A 16,807-nucleotide genomic window follows, 5' to 3' on the forward strand; every position below is an offset into this window, starting at 1 on the left:
CTTAAGTTTTTGAGTTGTCACCATTTAATTAAGGTGTGAATGAACACCATAAAATTATTTTGAAATTTGTTTTTTTAATTTATAGTGACTCTCATATTTAAATAGATAAGTAAATATTTACTTAAAATTCTAAGTAAGGAAATTCTGTTGAAGGACAAAGAAGGTATTATACACCTTGTCCCTTCCATCCAAAGATAGTTATCAATATGATTATAAAGGAAGCTTTAAAATTAATATTTTAGATTTTTGAAGATAAAAAAAGTTAGAGAGAAAGAGAGAGTTAGAGAAAATTGATTATAATTTATTTATAGAAAATAAGCAAATTAAAGGCTAATTTGATCAATTCGAAATTTGGGTTCTCATCGGATTCATCCTAATGGATGCCCGTTGGATAGGACCCGGTCCATTTAAAGGCTTAATAGCAATTTATCACAAATGGCAAGCAAAATCCTGTTTAATAACAGGGAATGGATTCTGGAATGGCCGTCCAGGCTAGTGTTAGAAGGTCTCTTTGCCGACCAAATGTGGGGTAACTGACATGAGGAAGGTAAAACCTGTAATAGTGAGTTGGCGGTCTTAATTTTACTTTAAAACAACACAACACCTATGTATCATATTAATGTCGCAGAGAGAGAGAGAGAGAGAGAGAGATTTTGTGGGTTTTGAGTGATTCGATTGCAGACTGCAGAGAGTTTATCTGGGTTTGAGTTGGAGAGAGAGAGAGAGAGATTTTGTGGGTTTTGAGTGATTCGATTGCAGACTGCAGAGAGTTTATGTGGGTTTGAGTTGGAGAGAGAGAGAGAGAGAGAGATTTTGTGGGTATTGTGCGATTCGGTTGCAGAGAGTTTATGTTTGAGTTGTAGAGAGATTTTGTTTTGTTTCAATGCCATTGAATCCTTTGATGGCTTCTTTTGTAATTGGCTCCACTTACTCGGTTTGCAGCTATGGAGCTGGAGTCGCCGGTACTCTCTCTCTCTCGTGTTGTATTTTTGATTTATTTGTGTAAAAGAAAGAAAACCCATATTCAATATTTTGATTAGCATTCAAGAATCAAGAACCCTTGAAAGAAATTTCTTGTTTTATTTCGAAATAATTATTATGGGTTTGGGTTTTGTTGATAGATAGAAAAGAAAGAAAAAATATTTTATTTCTTCAATCACTCAAGGGATTGTTTGGGTGATTTTACTTCTTGTTGATGAATTGGGAAATCAAACTAATTTCTTCACCTCTACGTTCTCTTCCCAAAATGAAGGATGGTTTTGGGTTTAATTCAATCTTCTCATTGGTTCTTATGTCACTTTAATTTAGAAAATATCCACAATTTTTTCAAAATAAACATGATGACTTGCTTTGAGATTTGAGAAGAAATGCTTATCAACCCTGTAGGAGAAAAAATAAAATGAGGATCTGTATGATTGCAGGGAATTTGTCTTTAAGGAATATGAATTCCTCCGAAAAATGGTAATGGGAAAATGAATTCCAGACTTTGATTACTTTAGAAAATGAAAACTAATGTTAGCTTTTGGTTTTGGGGTTGAGGGTAATCTTGATCTAGTATCATTAGGAGGTGAGAAAATTATTTTCCTTGGGGTTCTATGGGATGGGAATACATAATCCCACCAAACTGGAAAATGATTTTCCAGAGAAAATGCGCAATCATACTCCTGAAAATCACATTTTCTTGCAAAAACCATTTTCCATAAGCAATCATAGAGGCCCTGATCAATGGAAAATGAATTCCATCGTTTGATTGCTCCCAAGAAAATGTCGAAACTAGAGTTGGTTTTTAGTTTTGGGGTTGGCGGTAATCTTGATCCAATAATATTAGGATCTGTAAAAATGGTTTTTCAGGGTAAATGCTTAATCATACACCTGAAAATCGCATTTTTCAACGAAAACCATTTTCCATATGCAATCATGGAGACCTTGATGGATTCGTTGCTTTGTTGTCGAACTCTAGTAGTTTTTTTTTTTTTTTTTTAACTTGGCTAAAATAAGCTTTAGGATAGCTCCCTAATATCCATTGTGTTTATTGCAGGGAACCTCTTTGCATTTGTGTTGTTTCTGTCACCAGTGTAAGTTTCACTCCCATCTGTTTAATTACAAAAAAAATGCACAATTTTTCACAAACATTTGTAACTTAGTATTTCCTATATCTTCTTTTCAGACCCACATTTATTAGAATCATTCGAAATCGGTCAACAGAACAATTCTCAGGATTGCCCTATATATATAGTCTCTTGAACTGCTTAATCTGCTTATGGTATGGAATGCCCACTGTATCCCCTGGTATTATATTGGTTGCTACAGTGAATTCAATTGGGGCAGTTTTCCAATTAACCTATGTAGTCCTCTTCATTATATATTCAGAGAAATCTAAAAAGGTAACCCCCCATTCTAATGTGGCTTAAATTCGTTACTTTGATGTGGTTTGATGGTGTTGTTTATTTAAACCCACGTGAACGTGTCTGGCAGGTTAAAATGTCAGGTTTGTTGCTAGCAGTATTTGCCATATTTGGGATCATAGTGTACACAAGTATGGAGTTTCTTGAACCTTCTACGAGGAAGATGGTCGTTGGATATTTGAGTGTTGCTTCTCTCATATCCATGTTTGCCTCGCCATTGTTTATAATTGTACGTTTTTTCTTTTTTTTTTTTGCTTATAGGGTTTTGTTGATTCTTAAATCTATTCATTTTGTTTTGTTTTTTTTTAAATCTTCGTTGGATATCATGCCTTCCCATTATTTATAATTGTAATTCATCTTGAACATTCACCCTGATTTGTTTTCAGGATTGTGTTTACTCCTAAATTTATCCGTTTTGCTTTTTTATATTTAATATTAAATATCCTTTCCAGAATTTGGTGATCCGGACAAGAAGCGTTGAATTCATGCCATTCTATCTTTCCCTCTCAACCTTCTTGATGAGCATCTCTTTCTTTGCATATGGAGTGTTGAAGTTTGATGCGTTTATTTATGTAAGAATCCTGTAAACCCATATATTGTTTTGCTTTGTTTTAGTATTTGTGTTAATGTCTTAAAATAGCATTTCGGAGGTTATTACCTTATGTTCTTATAGTTAATGTTGTTGGCTACACTTCCTTATGAATTTCAGGTCCCAAATGGGATTGGAGTCATTCTAGGGATCATACAATTGGCGTTGTATGCCTATTTCAGCCGAAAATGCAGTGAAGATTCAAGAGAACCGTTACTGTCTTATGCATGAAGGTGCTTTTTTTAATTATTTGTTTTTGTTACAAATTTGTAATTCTTTTGTTTGATATTATTAGGTGTCTTGCATTGATTGTCAAGTAGACAAGTTACAGATTGTAAATGGGTGAGCGAAATCATGTTTTGTTTATGTATCCAAAACATCATGGTTTGTCGAACTACTGAAAATCTTATTGAGTATAAAGGCTACTCCGCGTTCTTCTGAGCTTGTCTTTTTAATTTTTCTGCTTAAGCTTTATACTTTGAAACTACGATGACATCTCATATGATCGTCTGTCTTGTTCTTTACTACCCTAACCCATTTTTTCTTCCAAACAGATCACTATTTTGTTTGGTGTGATTTAGACTTAGAGATACCCCCTGTGTTTCAAACTGATCACATGCCCCCTTGACTTAGGTCTTCTTTGTGAGATAAATTAAATGATTGGGTAGTCCCTTCAATTTTTATCCCTCAATAAAAAGACTTGATATTTAGAAAAGTACAAGGATTGGTATCCCCAAACCTGTTACCTTCATATACAACCTGAAACTTCAACCTTCAGAATTTTATTTTGGTACCCTCAAGCTTCGATCTTTAGATTTTTGGGTTACATTCATCTTCAACCTACAAACCTCAAGAACGAGATAGGACTTTTGGGTAGAAAAATCAAGTGTTTTCTACAAGAGGTTAAGACAAGGTTAAAACAATGGATTGAAGACAAGGATGAATAGGTTCAAAAATAATCTCCCATAGAGATTGAAGAACTTGAAGATCGGGAGTAAAACCACGAATGGGACATTTAAGTCATCTTACACCAGTGTCTCAAACAAAACCTAGGTCATGGGGTTATATCATCACTTTTGAAAACATAGGGGTTATCTCTAATGATGACCAAACGTGGAGGGGATATGTCTAAACTAATCATTATTTTTTGTTATTATTACTTTGATTATTTTAATTTATTTTTCTCTTTCATTTTCATGGCTAGTCACATTAGTTCTCTAGACATCATTATATATTCCAAAAATAAGAAATTAAAAGATTGGCACGCCTTGCACATTGGTGATGTATTTTATATTAAAGTGTCCTTTCCCTATTATTTCTTTGACCAATATTTGTTTTGGAGATTATATATTATCCAATAAGGAACATACATGATCAACCTATACCTGTTTAAGGCGGCAAAATATTAAATGGTGAAGTTGTTCTTAGAGACATGGTGGATTGACATGTGCCCCTTAAGCAAAAAAGAAAAAATATAGGGTTGGGATCTGAAGAATCATAATGTGAACTCATATGTTCACACACAATCTCGACCGTGTATTTGTGAGATCCAATGGTTGAGATGTATCTTAGAGATCTGTAATATATTCTCGAAATACATTTTTTATCCCAACCTTTGTATCTCACATATAAAACTATTTTGCTACTCATTTTTTATCGAATGAGCCAATGTCAAGAATCAGACTCCATCCAAACCCAAGCAACCAAAGGTAAGTTTTTTTCATTAATCATTTGGATTTTAGCAAATGTGTTGCAAGGAGTTGGGAGATAACCAAACTCCAGCTGCACAACTGAATTTTAAAGCGTTTGACAAATGTTAGCCCATTCTATGACCCCAAAAGGTTCGCATGCCATGAAATATGCCACACGAGCCATGTTAAGGCCATGAACATCCATAACTCTTCAAGTTTCCAAGCTCAACACAAGCGTGTGTGTGTTTGTGTTTGATTGATCTTTCTCTTGAGTGTGTGTGTGTGTGTGTGTGTCTAAATGAGATGGGTTGATGGGGGCGACTCCTAGGACACTCAAGACAAGGTAGACTTGAGTTATATCGTGGGGATTAACTTTAGTGCCGCAAGGGTGCTGGGTAATGGGGGATTAGGTACATGACATACAATTAGGAATTCAGTGTATCATGGCACTTCGTTATGTCATTAATTGATCATTCAAAAATTCGTTTGAAATTTTAGTGAGAGAACTAGAGGTAAAATTGCAATCCTTCTAAAGATATTTTTGTAATTTAAAATATTACTTAAATGGTAATTTTAAAGATTACATTGTAAAAGATATTTTTGTAATTTTAAAACTAACCAATGTGATTTTAAGGATGTACTACGTACATAAGCCATGGTTTTTTCCTCAGGATACACAATTTGGGGGGATGTGTAGTTGTGTATTCCGAGGACAAATCTGTGACTCAATGCACATGCCACACCAGGAGAGTAGAGGGAGAGTATGTCCAAGGGTGAGTCATAAAATCACGATTCTATATAAAATGCTTTGGCTCGTAATGTTTCCTTCTTAATAGCTGACAACGAAGTATCACCCCCAAAAAAAGAGTTGTGATAATTTAGACTTGAAAAATTGTACTTGATCTGGACTCAATTGACATGGCAAGTGCACAGAATCATAGATCTTTTTCTTCGGGATACACAAGTAAAAAAATCTACGCTTCTATCCATTTGCCTTGTCAACCGAGTACAGATTGTGCATGTTTTTTTAGCCATTTTGTCATTAGTCCCAAAAAAAGGGTGATTTCGATATTACATCCTCCATGTCCCTGCTTCGGTCTACTCGGGATGACTCACAAAATGACCAAGATGCCCTTCTTTTCAAACAATTTAAAAAAATCCTAAAATTCTATTGTCAACCTCTTAAGGTAAACTGCATTTTACCTATTACTAGTACTCTTCTTCGATCTCCTAACAGAGTCTTCTTAATGATGAGTTACTTATTTATTTATCTTTATTAACTAAAAAAAAAATGAAAATGCAGAGCTTAATGAGAAAAACATTTTTTTTTGGGTGGTAGAGGTTGGAGATGGGGTGAGAAAGACAAATGGAAAAGAGTCATCATAATTGATTACCCCACGTGACAAATTCAATCGACTACCTGATGTGACAAGTTCAGAAATTGTAGATTTGCACTCCTTGAGATACTTGATTCCCTCAAGATACACATTTTACGAGGAAGTGCAACCATGTATCCCAAGGAGAAAAGATCTACGGTTCCTGAACTTGTAGTCGATTGAGTTTGCCACGTGGGGTAGTCAAATTATCACGACTCAATGGAAAAAACATTTCCCTCTCCAATTATGCATACCTAGATTTTTTCTTACTCAATAAATTCAAACTAATTCAAATGACTTAAATGCCTTTTCTTTTTCAAAATCATGAATTTTTTTTCCCTAAAAACCAGTCACATTCAAGCTTTTAACTTTGATGCATAATTTTTTAATCTGTTAACTCTTCTCTGAATTTATTATTTTCAAACTAACCTTAAACTTTTGCAAAAAATTTCAAAATTTTCATATGGAAAATTCCATGGTTTTTTATTTCTTCAAAAATCTTATATGATTTTTATTCCCAAAGATTAATAAAAACTTAATCTTTCAAACTTGAAATCTCAATATGTTATTTTAATTTTAGGTTTTCTACCCAAAATTCCATTGTTATATATTTTCCCTGAAGTCCAATGTGAAGTTGAGGTTTGAAATTTGAAGAAAATATAGGATAAAGTTGAAGATGAAAATCAAGTTTTGGTTTGGAAGAAGAAAAAAAAATCACAATTATTGTCTAGGGGGTGATGAGGGTATTTTGGTTATTTTTTGTTAACAATATCTCACATAGTTCAAAGAATGTGGGAAGAAAACTCCAAAATCCTACATGGCAGGCATGCTCGACTTCGCATAATTTGCGTTAGGGCTATCAATGAATGCTTATCGGTACGGATACACCAATATTCGAATCTAAATCCGAAATTTTTATCTGATATCCGAATTCGAATCTGACAGATGTTTTAAAATTCTATCCGAGTTCGAATCCGATTATCCTATCGGATATCGGATAATATTCAATTAGAATTCGAATAATTTGTATATTAAAAAAAATACAATTTTCCTTATCCAATTGATTTTTTTATTATTAAAAAAAAATTATAATATATATTATACTATGCATATAATAAATAAATAAATAAAATAATATATATTATATTATTTATATAAAAAATAAATCAAATAAAATAATATATATTATATATTATTTTGAATCGGATATTATCAGATTCGAACCGTTTTTTTGGATCCGTATTCGTATACATATCCGACAAAGATTCGAATATATAAAAGTATCTGAATTTGAATCCGATATCTGATTTTTTGGATTTGAATATTCAACTATCCATTGACACTCCTAATTTGCATTATGCAATCCTTCACATCGAATTTTGTGGCATTGGATCATATTTTTGGATGCCTTCAGATTTCCTTTTTATTCCATTGTGAGCAAGAGAGAGTGGAATTTTTCTCATTTTTTCCCATTGTCTCTCTTTGCCACGTGTTGACGTATGGAGGGTGTTTTAGTGATGTGAATTTGGTCTGTTAATGGACCGAATCAGACTCAAAAATCCGATTTGTTCTGGCCCGATAATTTGGGGTCTGGATCAATGATTTAGATTTTGATAAAGATCTGTTCCGATAAGGCTCCAATATGATATATTATTGGATCGGATCTGGATTGACAATGTCCCATATGACAGAATGTTGGAAATTATATAAATTTTATTACATATTTTATAAATATAATAAGTCTATTAAGATTATGTACATCAAATCAAGTTTGGCCAGTTAGGACCCAATCTGATTGTTATTGGATCGGATGTGATGCAAATGACATCATCAATAGAGGAATTCTCTCTCTTGCTAGTTGTTCACATATTTATTCTTTTAGATTTTAAATCTTAAAAAGGGTTGTTAGGCCCACATTAATTATCACATTTATAATCCAACAACATAGTCTTTTAGATTTCATAAAAATATTCATATTTAAAAAAAATATACATATATATATATATATTTTTTATTTTTTATTTTTTGAGTTTGATCTAAAGTGTTGAAAAAGGATGGCGAAAAATCACCAAAATTTAAAAATAAAATTCAATGGTGAAAAATAACTAGTAATTTTTTATTTTATTTTAAAGTTCATTTAATTTTGTCCTCTACAACTCCATTGTATCGAATCATGTTTTTGAATGTTACAAAGCGATCATATAAGAAAGTTTTCTCTTTTCACTATGGGTAGGAACGAGAAAATGGCACCGGTTCGTTAGTCAAAAATCGAGTCATATTATCAAAATTCTAAATAATATTACCAAACAAAAAAGATCTTTTCCTCTATGACAATGCAATTGAGTGTTGAATGCAGTGTCCATCACAGGCAATCCATCACTTTGTAACTCAATTCATTTCTATGTAGTCAAAACCATGAATCGGTATGAAGCAAATCAGTCTGTGGTATGATTTGTGCTGGATTTGTAAATCAAATGAACCACAAACCTACTGAATTTTAGTTGAGTTCGACAAATCAAAGCATGAAATTCGACGAACCAAATATTTTTTTAAGTGAGTTTTTTTTTTTTCATTGTTCATATTTAAAATTTAAATTATTTTTATTTAACTTAGAATTTTTTAAGATTATAATTGTAATTATAACTTGTATACTTGAATTATATATGCGCATAAGCAAATCGAACTAGAAAACCAAAGCGAACCTAAAAACAGATTTTTTCTACTTACCCCTATGAATGGAGTTCATTTAGATACTCCGAACCCGAATTCGAACTGATCCAACCGACTAACCAGGTAATATATGTCCTCATTTTCCCTAAGTAAATTTATCTTGAAGTTGAGAGCATTTTAGTCTTTTCATAGTAGTCCCTCCGAGAATATCAAGGTCAAGGGAGTATATATCCATTTTAATAAGAAATAGGGGGATCTCAAAGATTCTATGGGGATATTTCTAAATCAACCATCACGCGCCGTAAAAGAAACCAAAACCCTACCTCTTCTAGAACTCGTAAACCCTCTACACTAAGCTTTCTATTTTACCTTTTTATCTCCAAACCCAAAGTACGGAGGAGCGAAGGTCTCTTTTTTCTGCTTCGCCGGGCTGAGGAGATTCCTTTGTTGTTCGCGAACGAGTGATTGGAGAATCGATCGAAGTTCTCCTCACACCACTACGATTGATACTTGTGAAGTTGTGAGTTCTTCTTCAAACCCTAAACCCTAAATTTCTTACTCTTTTCTATTATTCGGAATCAATGAAGTTTCGATTTTCACCAAATAATGGAAAAGATTTCATCCGTGTCATAAACCCTAAATCCCCAAATCCAAAACCCTATTTCCTTTTCTCGTAAAAACCAAGTGACAGTCTTGATTTTTATTTTTATTTTCATTTGGGGGGGGGGGGGGGGTGGTTAATTAGGGTATGATCGGTGTGATTTTGATTATCTATTGTTGTTTTAATTAGTGTTTTGTACTAGTGTTTGTTTTTTTCCTCTTCTCTTCTCTGTTAGCTTGATTTGAGATTTGGTTGCTCTTTTGTATGATTGTTCTAGTAATTTGTGAAAATATCTGATTTAGATTTCTTTCTCGTATTTCAAGTCTTGTCTAGTTGAAGTTGAATTGGAAGTTGTTAGTGGGTCTTGGATGAGTGTGTGGTGGGAATATGAACTTGTCTAAGACTGAAACCCTAAGTTTTCCTTGACTGTCATACTAAAACCCTAATTGTACTTATTTCACTACAATATCCAGAGGTTTCATTCTTAATTTCTCTCGGTGAAGATAATAACCCAGAAGAAATAAAGTTAGTTTCTCAGTAAAAGAAAAAAAAAAAAACAGAATTGTTTCTTGAAGACTAATTGGGTTTCCTATTGTTGCAAAAATTTGAAAATTACATAAGTTTCTGAAATTATTCAAAATACAGAAGCACATACAAAACCTGCCTTGGATCATAAATTCACCATTGAAGGACCAGAATTAGATACAAAGCATGAGTCTTCTTCACTTTTAAGGTGTATTTACTCCTAATTGTGACATGTTTCAGCATATTCTGCTGAAATTTTTTATAGGATTATTTTTCTTGAATCGCTAATAATTATTAAACTATGCTTGCATTAACACATTGGTTGCAACCCAAAGACTCACTTGATGAAAATGCCATAAAAATGATGAAAATTAGCGCATTATCTGTACCAATATATCGAGGAATTGATAATTCACTTCACAAAACAATCCCGAAAAGGTCCCACTATAAACCTGCATTTTCGGTATTCCATGAGCCTCCTGGTTTAATATTTTCCCCACAAAATATTATCATTTTAATAAGTTTAACTTTTTCGATAAAAATGGAATGGTAGTTGTATTTTGATTCGAGAACTTGTTCTTGTGTTTTCACTTATTTACCCATGTTTTTAGGAGTATATTGATATATCATTATTGCTTGTGATGCTTACCAGATGAATAACATGGTACAGGATTTGTTCTGTTGTTAGTGATCATGGTTCTCTTGGAAGCATCATTTGTGTAACCGACAAGTACTGAAGCATCGTTTGCATCCAAAGAGGTTCATGGTCATGGTCACTGAAAGTCGGTCTATAAACCCTCCTATTCGGTTCTTAAATCCCTCAGCTATGTCAACTGCCGAAAATCAAGTATTGAAGACAAAATTCAAGATTGGACTAAAACAATTGAGAAACATAGGTGAAAGCATTGAAGTAGAAGGTGAGAGACCGAATCAGAAATTCCCGTCTACCGTGGGAAGAGATCGTCTAAGAATTTCGGATAATGCTACTAGAAGTTCTCATCCTTGTGGTATAAACCGACAGTTGTCGTTAAATAGTGAAAGTGGTCCTACTACTACTGCTGCCAAAAATAGGAGAACGCCTGAGATGACTAAGGTCCACAAAAGTACAGAAAATCGTTCTTGTCTCGTTGAAACTTCCATTGCTGCTAATTCGAAGGGGGAATCATTTGTGAAATGTGCTTATAAGCGTGGACCTGTTGGGAGGTTGGATGGACAAAAGGTGAAGAAGCAGAAAATTGACAGTAATGTGCTGCGGCAATGTGCTGCGATTCTTAAGAAACTGATGACTCATCCAACTGGTTGGGTTTTTAATCAACCAGTTGATCCAGTGAAGTTAAATATTCCAGATTATTTCTCTATTATCTCTGACCCCATGGACTTGGGTACAATCAAATCCAAACTCGATAAGAAGCTATATTCGGACGCCCAAGAGTTTGCTGCGGATGTGAGGTTGACTTTCTCCAATGCAATGTTATATAATCCTCCATCTAATGGTGTTCATGTCATGGCAAGGGGTCTAAATGACATTTTTCTTTCAAGATGGAAAGTTCTTGAGACAAAATGGAATGAGGAAAGCTTAAAGCTTGAGCAACAACCAATTTCAAAGGAAAGACAGAAAAACGCCCAAAATGTGAGGCGAAATTCTCATAAAACACCCGCTTCATGCTTAAATTTACATCCTAAGATGTCAATGACATTTGCACAGAAGCAGAAGCTGAGGAAATATCTGATGGAAATATCAAAGGGTAGAATTCCACCACACTTGCTTGATGTTTTACGGAGACTTGGTGCGGTTGGTCCAAATGAAGAAAGAATCAAAGTGGACATTGATGCATTTGATGAAAATAAAGCATGGGAGTTGCTAAGAGTCCTAGGGAGTTATCTTGATTCTAGAATTGTGGAAGTATGTAACTACTCTCAAGCTTGTACCAAATTATTGTTACATTCTTATCTTTTATTGAAGTTGTTTCTATTTTTTCTAGTTCGTTTCTATTTGAATTGCAAGAGATTTTTTAATTTTTGGCACTGCACATGCAGTCTGTTACAACTGAAAATAGTTGTGGACGGGACTTTTTACAGGACCGCCACAAAGGTACGAAGTGGCAATATTTTCTTGATTGTTACTGCTATATTCTTAGGGCTAATTGGCTGCCTATCATATAGGAACTGGCAATGGTAATAGATCTGCAGGGGGTTCTGTTAAGGTCAAGTCATGTACAAGTTCTTCCACCTGCATAAATGGTTTGTGTGGCAGCATGAATTGCCAATGCAGCCGTCACAATGATTTCACCCAAGCTTCAAGTGGTTAGTTAGACCCCCTTCTTAGTCTTGGGTTCCGATAAGGAATGATATTGCACTTCTTGTGGAGTACATGATTTAATTCTGTTCTTCTAATGTTCTGAATCAGGCTTAGATTCAGAAGGATCATCGGATAGAGATAATACTCATGTAGATCATGGTGTTGTGTTCAACCAGGTATATGTGACTACTTTCTTTTTATAGGTTTAAGTGTAAAGTTGTGGTTTTGAGCCCAGGTTGTGTGATATTTTCCACACACAGTGACACCTTCAAATAATAATGATAGTAGCACGCTTTTATAAGTTATACCCATATCTTAGACGTTATGTTATGGAGTCACTGCTTTAGATTAGGTGCTTTATTAACTTTAACTGAAGTTTTGTGCTCGGATCCAGGGTCCTCTGACAATTGACACTACAAGTGGGCGACGGAGCAAGTTAGATCATGATTCTGATGGTGAGAAAGGTTTCTCTACTGTGATTTTTTCTTTATCTTTTTCTGCAACTCTGCATCAGCAAAGGAGTGCTTCACAGGCTAAAGTACCTGCCACTTTCAAATTAGGGGGCATTGTACACATGATTTAAGTGGAGAATAATCCAAAAGTGTATGGGTCCCACTTCCTGATGTATAGGTGGTGTGTCCTTAGCTTGTGAGACGTCCTTTAGCTATTTCATATTACTCAGAAAAAGTTTCCTTCTCATTTGTTGAAAGGGTTGTAGTATTTTCTTGATAATGCTACCTATTTTACCCGTCAAAAAAATTAATGGGTATTATTGTTACATTGGACTTCTGACATGATTCCTAGGGGCTGTAAGTGCTGTGGATGAAGAAAATATTCAACTTATTTCTCATCCTGTAACTCCTGTCGCTGCTGCTGCTTCTGGAGAAGGTGGTTTGTTTATCTTTGAATTGTGCTTGCCACAATTGTTTATTTTTGTTGTTATTGTCTGAGTGTGTACATGGCAATTTGTTTCTTGTTGTTTGGTTTAGGATGGGAGAATGATATATATGAAGGACATTTGTCGCCAAGCAAGGCACTCCGTGCTGCTATGCTAAGGAGCCGTTTTGCCGACACCATCCTGAAAGCGCAACATAAAACACTCCTGAGCAATGTAGGTTTATTTTTTTACTTTTTTTGGATCAATAGGTTTATTGTTATTATTAGACGTTTCAATGGGTAATTTTCTTTCAGCAGTGTTAGAAATCATCTGGTTTTACTGTTATCATTTAGGGTGAGAAAGTTGATCCAGTGAAGATGCAGCAGGAAAAGGAAAGATTAGAAAAGCAGCAGCGTGAAGGTGATCCACTCCACTCATCTCTATGCATAACTGTAGACCCTGAAATGCATGTCCTGACACATGCTTAGGGATGGCATGCTATACTCTTCCTTGAAAGATATGATGTATGATATTTTAGCTACCAGATCACGGTGTTGAATAAACGCAGGCATATACCTTGGCCAATAATAGATATTAATGTGTTTGTGTGGGTGGATAATAGGTTTGTTTTTTGCAGAAGTTGTCATTTGGATCTTGTATCCACCATGTGTCTCTTTGAGTGGATGGTGTTTTTAAGCATTTTGATGACTAAGCTTCCCTTATGGCATCTGAGGTGTTGGTCATAAGTATCTGGCCTCACCACTGCTACCCCCACCCCATCCCTCACCCCATCCCACCCACCCCACATCCCCCTCCCCTCCCAAAAAACAGGGAAGAAAAATGTTGATCATGGCTTGTGTATCCAGGACACGGCACTTTTTGTTTTTTTTTTGTATTGGAATGCATCAATGCAGATACTTTTTTGGTGTTGCTCTCTATTTGGGCCCACTAACCCTATTGATGTTTGGGTTCACTTCTTGGTGGATCAGCATAAAAAATTAGCAACTCTCACAAATTCTAGCTGTTGGATTTTAGCTAGAATTTATGTGTGTTGACAAGGGGTGGGCTGGGCCAAACATCGTTAAGGGGTGCGCGTGTCTGTATATGTGGGTTGACAAGTGGTGGGCCAAACATCCTCAAGGGGTGCGCATGTCTGTGCGTGGGTTGACAAGGGGTGGCCCAAACATCCTCAAGGGGTGCGTGTGTCTGTGTGTGCGGATTGACAAGGGGTGGGCCAAACATCCTTAAGGGGTGTGGGTTGACAAGGGGTGGGCCAAACGTTCTTATGGGGTGTGCGTGCGTGTGGGTTGACAAGGGGTGGGGTGGGGTGGGCTGGGCCAGACATCCTAAGGTGAGCTAGGACAGAAGATTGTGAGACATTATAGTTTGGAATGTGTCTTTATTGAAGTACAATACTTGATGCACCCATAGACATGCTATTGTTGAAAGGTATTGCCACCTTTTATTTTAGTTATCTTTTAAAAGTGACTTCTGAAAAATAGGGTGGTTGTAGTCCATCTCCTGGACAATGACTTGTTCACTTGTTGGACATGACTATGTTTTGATATTAGAATATGTTTTTATTTTTCTTATTTTTATTTAAATATTGGAGGTTCTGGTGTGCTTGTGTGGGATACAAAATATTACTGTTGGAGGTGGGATATCATGATCGTCATTGCTTGTCACTTGCGCCAACATGCATGGATCATGCACTACACTAGATTACCATGCACACAATGCGCATATTATTGTTGTATTGATATGCCATGTACACTGCTTTGTAGTCTTCTAAATGTGCAAAGCTACTAGTTATGTATGTAGATGCACTTTATTCATTGGGTTTAATTTATGATGAACATGTCTTGCACCCGGAGTGGGCATGTGGGTTTCGTATATACTATTATATAGGACTAGTTAATTTTTAGTCTGTTAACTTCATTTTATTAAAAAAAGATGTCTAGTTATTTTCTCCTGCTAATATCCTAGTTTGTCTATTTTCAATCAACAGAGAAGGCAAGAATTGAGGCTCAAATTAGAGCCGCTGAAGCAGCCTCGCGAGAGAGGGAGGAAGCTGAATTGAAGATGCAAAGGGAGAAGGAAAGAGAAGCAGCCCGAATTGCACTACAAAAGGTTTTATTCACTGTATTCTTTCTGACAATTTTTTTAAAAAAATGTTTGGATCAACACCTTAATTTGTCTTTCCCAATCCTGCGGTTTTACGCTCATTCAGATGGAGAAGACAGTGGAAATCGATGAGAACGTATCGATCCTAAAAGATCTTGAGATGCTGGGTGGGTTTTCTGAGTCGGATAATCTCCTTGGCAATGGAGTACCAAGGAAAGGGGGTGTGGATGGAATTGAGCTCGAGTTGGGAGCAGCAGTGGAGAGTGGTGGTCACCATGGCAACCTGTTGGAACGATTAGGTCTGTTCATGAAGGATGAGTATTTGGAAGAGGAGGAAGAAGCTGCAGTTTCTAATGGGGGAGGAGATGTTGAGGAAGGTGAAATTGCTTCATAAATACACCTTTTCTTTTGTTTAAAGTTATTATAAGTACTCTATTTTGCTCTCTCTCTCTCTTTTTTCTTTTTAAAAATCTCTCTACCATTGTAATACACAGAAGAGGGAGAAGACAAAATGTAAATGTCATTTTTGTGAAAAGGGGAGAGAAGATAAAAGTTTTTGTAGTAGTAGGAGTAGATGGATATAAAGCTTATATTTTCAGGTGATGGTTCTGGGTTTGGTTTATGGGTTGATCCATGTATTGAATCCGATTCATGCACGGGTTCTGACCCATGGCTATCGAGTTCATGGATGACTCGCATCATTATGTATGAGCTCCAAAAGTTGGTCGATAGACTGGATGGTTTGATCATTTTTACTAGTAAACAGGATTCTTAGGTTGGATTAGAACATATTTTTATAGAATTCAAAGGACCATTTCTAAGCAATCTATTAATGTCATTAAACATAAAAAAATTTTATGATGTAAAACATTTACTAACTTTTAAATCAAATATCCATAACTTTGAAGTCTTTTGTTTTTTTTTTTGGTTGTAAAAATCAAATTTATTTAAACAGCTAGAATATGCAAATGGTCTTCTTAAATAAAAACATTTGGACTAAATAGATTCAAAATGACTATCCACAAATTCAATTATGGTAAAATATTTTACAGCTGCCGGCATTGTCTCACCACAAGCAGATGGAGGGAGAAACTCACTTTCTTTTCTCTCCCAAATATTTTAAACGGAAGAGCCTCGAGTGTTCACTTCGTAAAATGACAGTTGGGAGAAGATATGAGACAAAGTCTGAAGCCTAGTGCGTTGGAATTTCTCTAAAGTAAGATAAATGATCAATAATTAGAAGGTGAAGGTGGATTTTGACTCCAAAGTTGTGATATCAATTTTATTTTTTGACTTTGATGGGTTGCACGTACCTTCCATTTGCACGTGACAACAGTTAAACATATAAAGACTTGAAGGTGTGACTTGAGGAACATACCCGGTTGTCCCTGCCATCTCAGCTAAAAGTCGTGATATCATACCCATACACTTTAACCAACTTAACTAACTCAAACCTTTTGCTTAATAATGACAAATAATTAGTTAAATGTTCAAAACATACAAATTTAACATTGCGCTTATATGATATGAGTCAGGTTGTGATGACTCGTGAAGAATAATTCATGAAAATAATACATGAACCAGACATTATGAATATGAAATCCAAAGATTAGAATTTATCCTTGGGATAAGTATTCTAAGATATTCATT

General features: G+C 35.1%; 2 protein-coding genes across 4 annotated transcripts; both read left to right on the plus strand.

Moving 5' to 3' along the window:
• The first annotated feature begins 624 nt into the window (after positions 1–624).
• LOC147392380 (bidirectional sugar transporter SWEET2a-like) lies at positions 625–3,435 on the plus strand. The gene is made up of 6 exons (XM_086460127.1): positions 625–962; positions 2,039–2,075; positions 2,168–2,384; positions 2,476–2,634; positions 2,858–2,977; positions 3,115–3,435. Exons 1-6 carry the CDS (start codon positions 884–886, stop codon positions 3,223–3,225), a joined length of 723 nt encoding a protein of 240 aa, XP_086316253.1. The 5' UTR covers positions 625–883; the 3' UTR covers positions 3,226–3,435.
• A 5,612-nt stretch (positions 3,436–9,047) lies between these two features.
• LOC147392381 (transcription factor GTE12-like) lies at positions 9,048–15,760 on the plus strand. 3 transcript variants are annotated; one of them, XM_086458824.1, is made up of 11 exons: positions 9,048–9,251; positions 10,510–11,760; positions 11,895–11,949; positions 12,021–12,161; positions 12,265–12,332; positions 12,551–12,611; positions 12,961–13,044; positions 13,146–13,267; positions 13,387–13,453; positions 15,042–15,163; positions 15,264–15,760. In XM_086458824.1, exons 2-11 carry the CDS (start codon positions 10,621–10,623, stop codon positions 15,549–15,551), a joined length of 2,148 nt encoding a protein of 715 aa, XP_086314950.1. In that variant the 5' UTR covers positions 9,048–9,251; positions 10,510–10,620; the 3' UTR covers positions 15,552–15,760. The 3 variants fall into 3 exon arrangements, with proteins under 3 accessions (XP_086314950.1, XP_086314951.1, XP_086314949.1); XM_086458825.1 differs by having other exon boundaries at positions 10,546–11,760; XM_086458823.1 differs by having other exon boundaries at positions 9,049–9,251; positions 10,528–11,760.
• Positions 15,761–16,807: the final 1,047 nt, after the last annotated feature.

This window comes from Akebia trifoliata, chromosome 11 (genome assembly GCF_017979445.1).
Source record: "Akebia trifoliata isolate Shusen 1 chromosome 11, ASM1797944v1, whole genome shotgun sequence".
NCBI lineage: Eukaryota > Viridiplantae > Streptophyta > Magnoliopsida > Ranunculales > Lardizabalaceae > Akebia > Akebia trifoliata.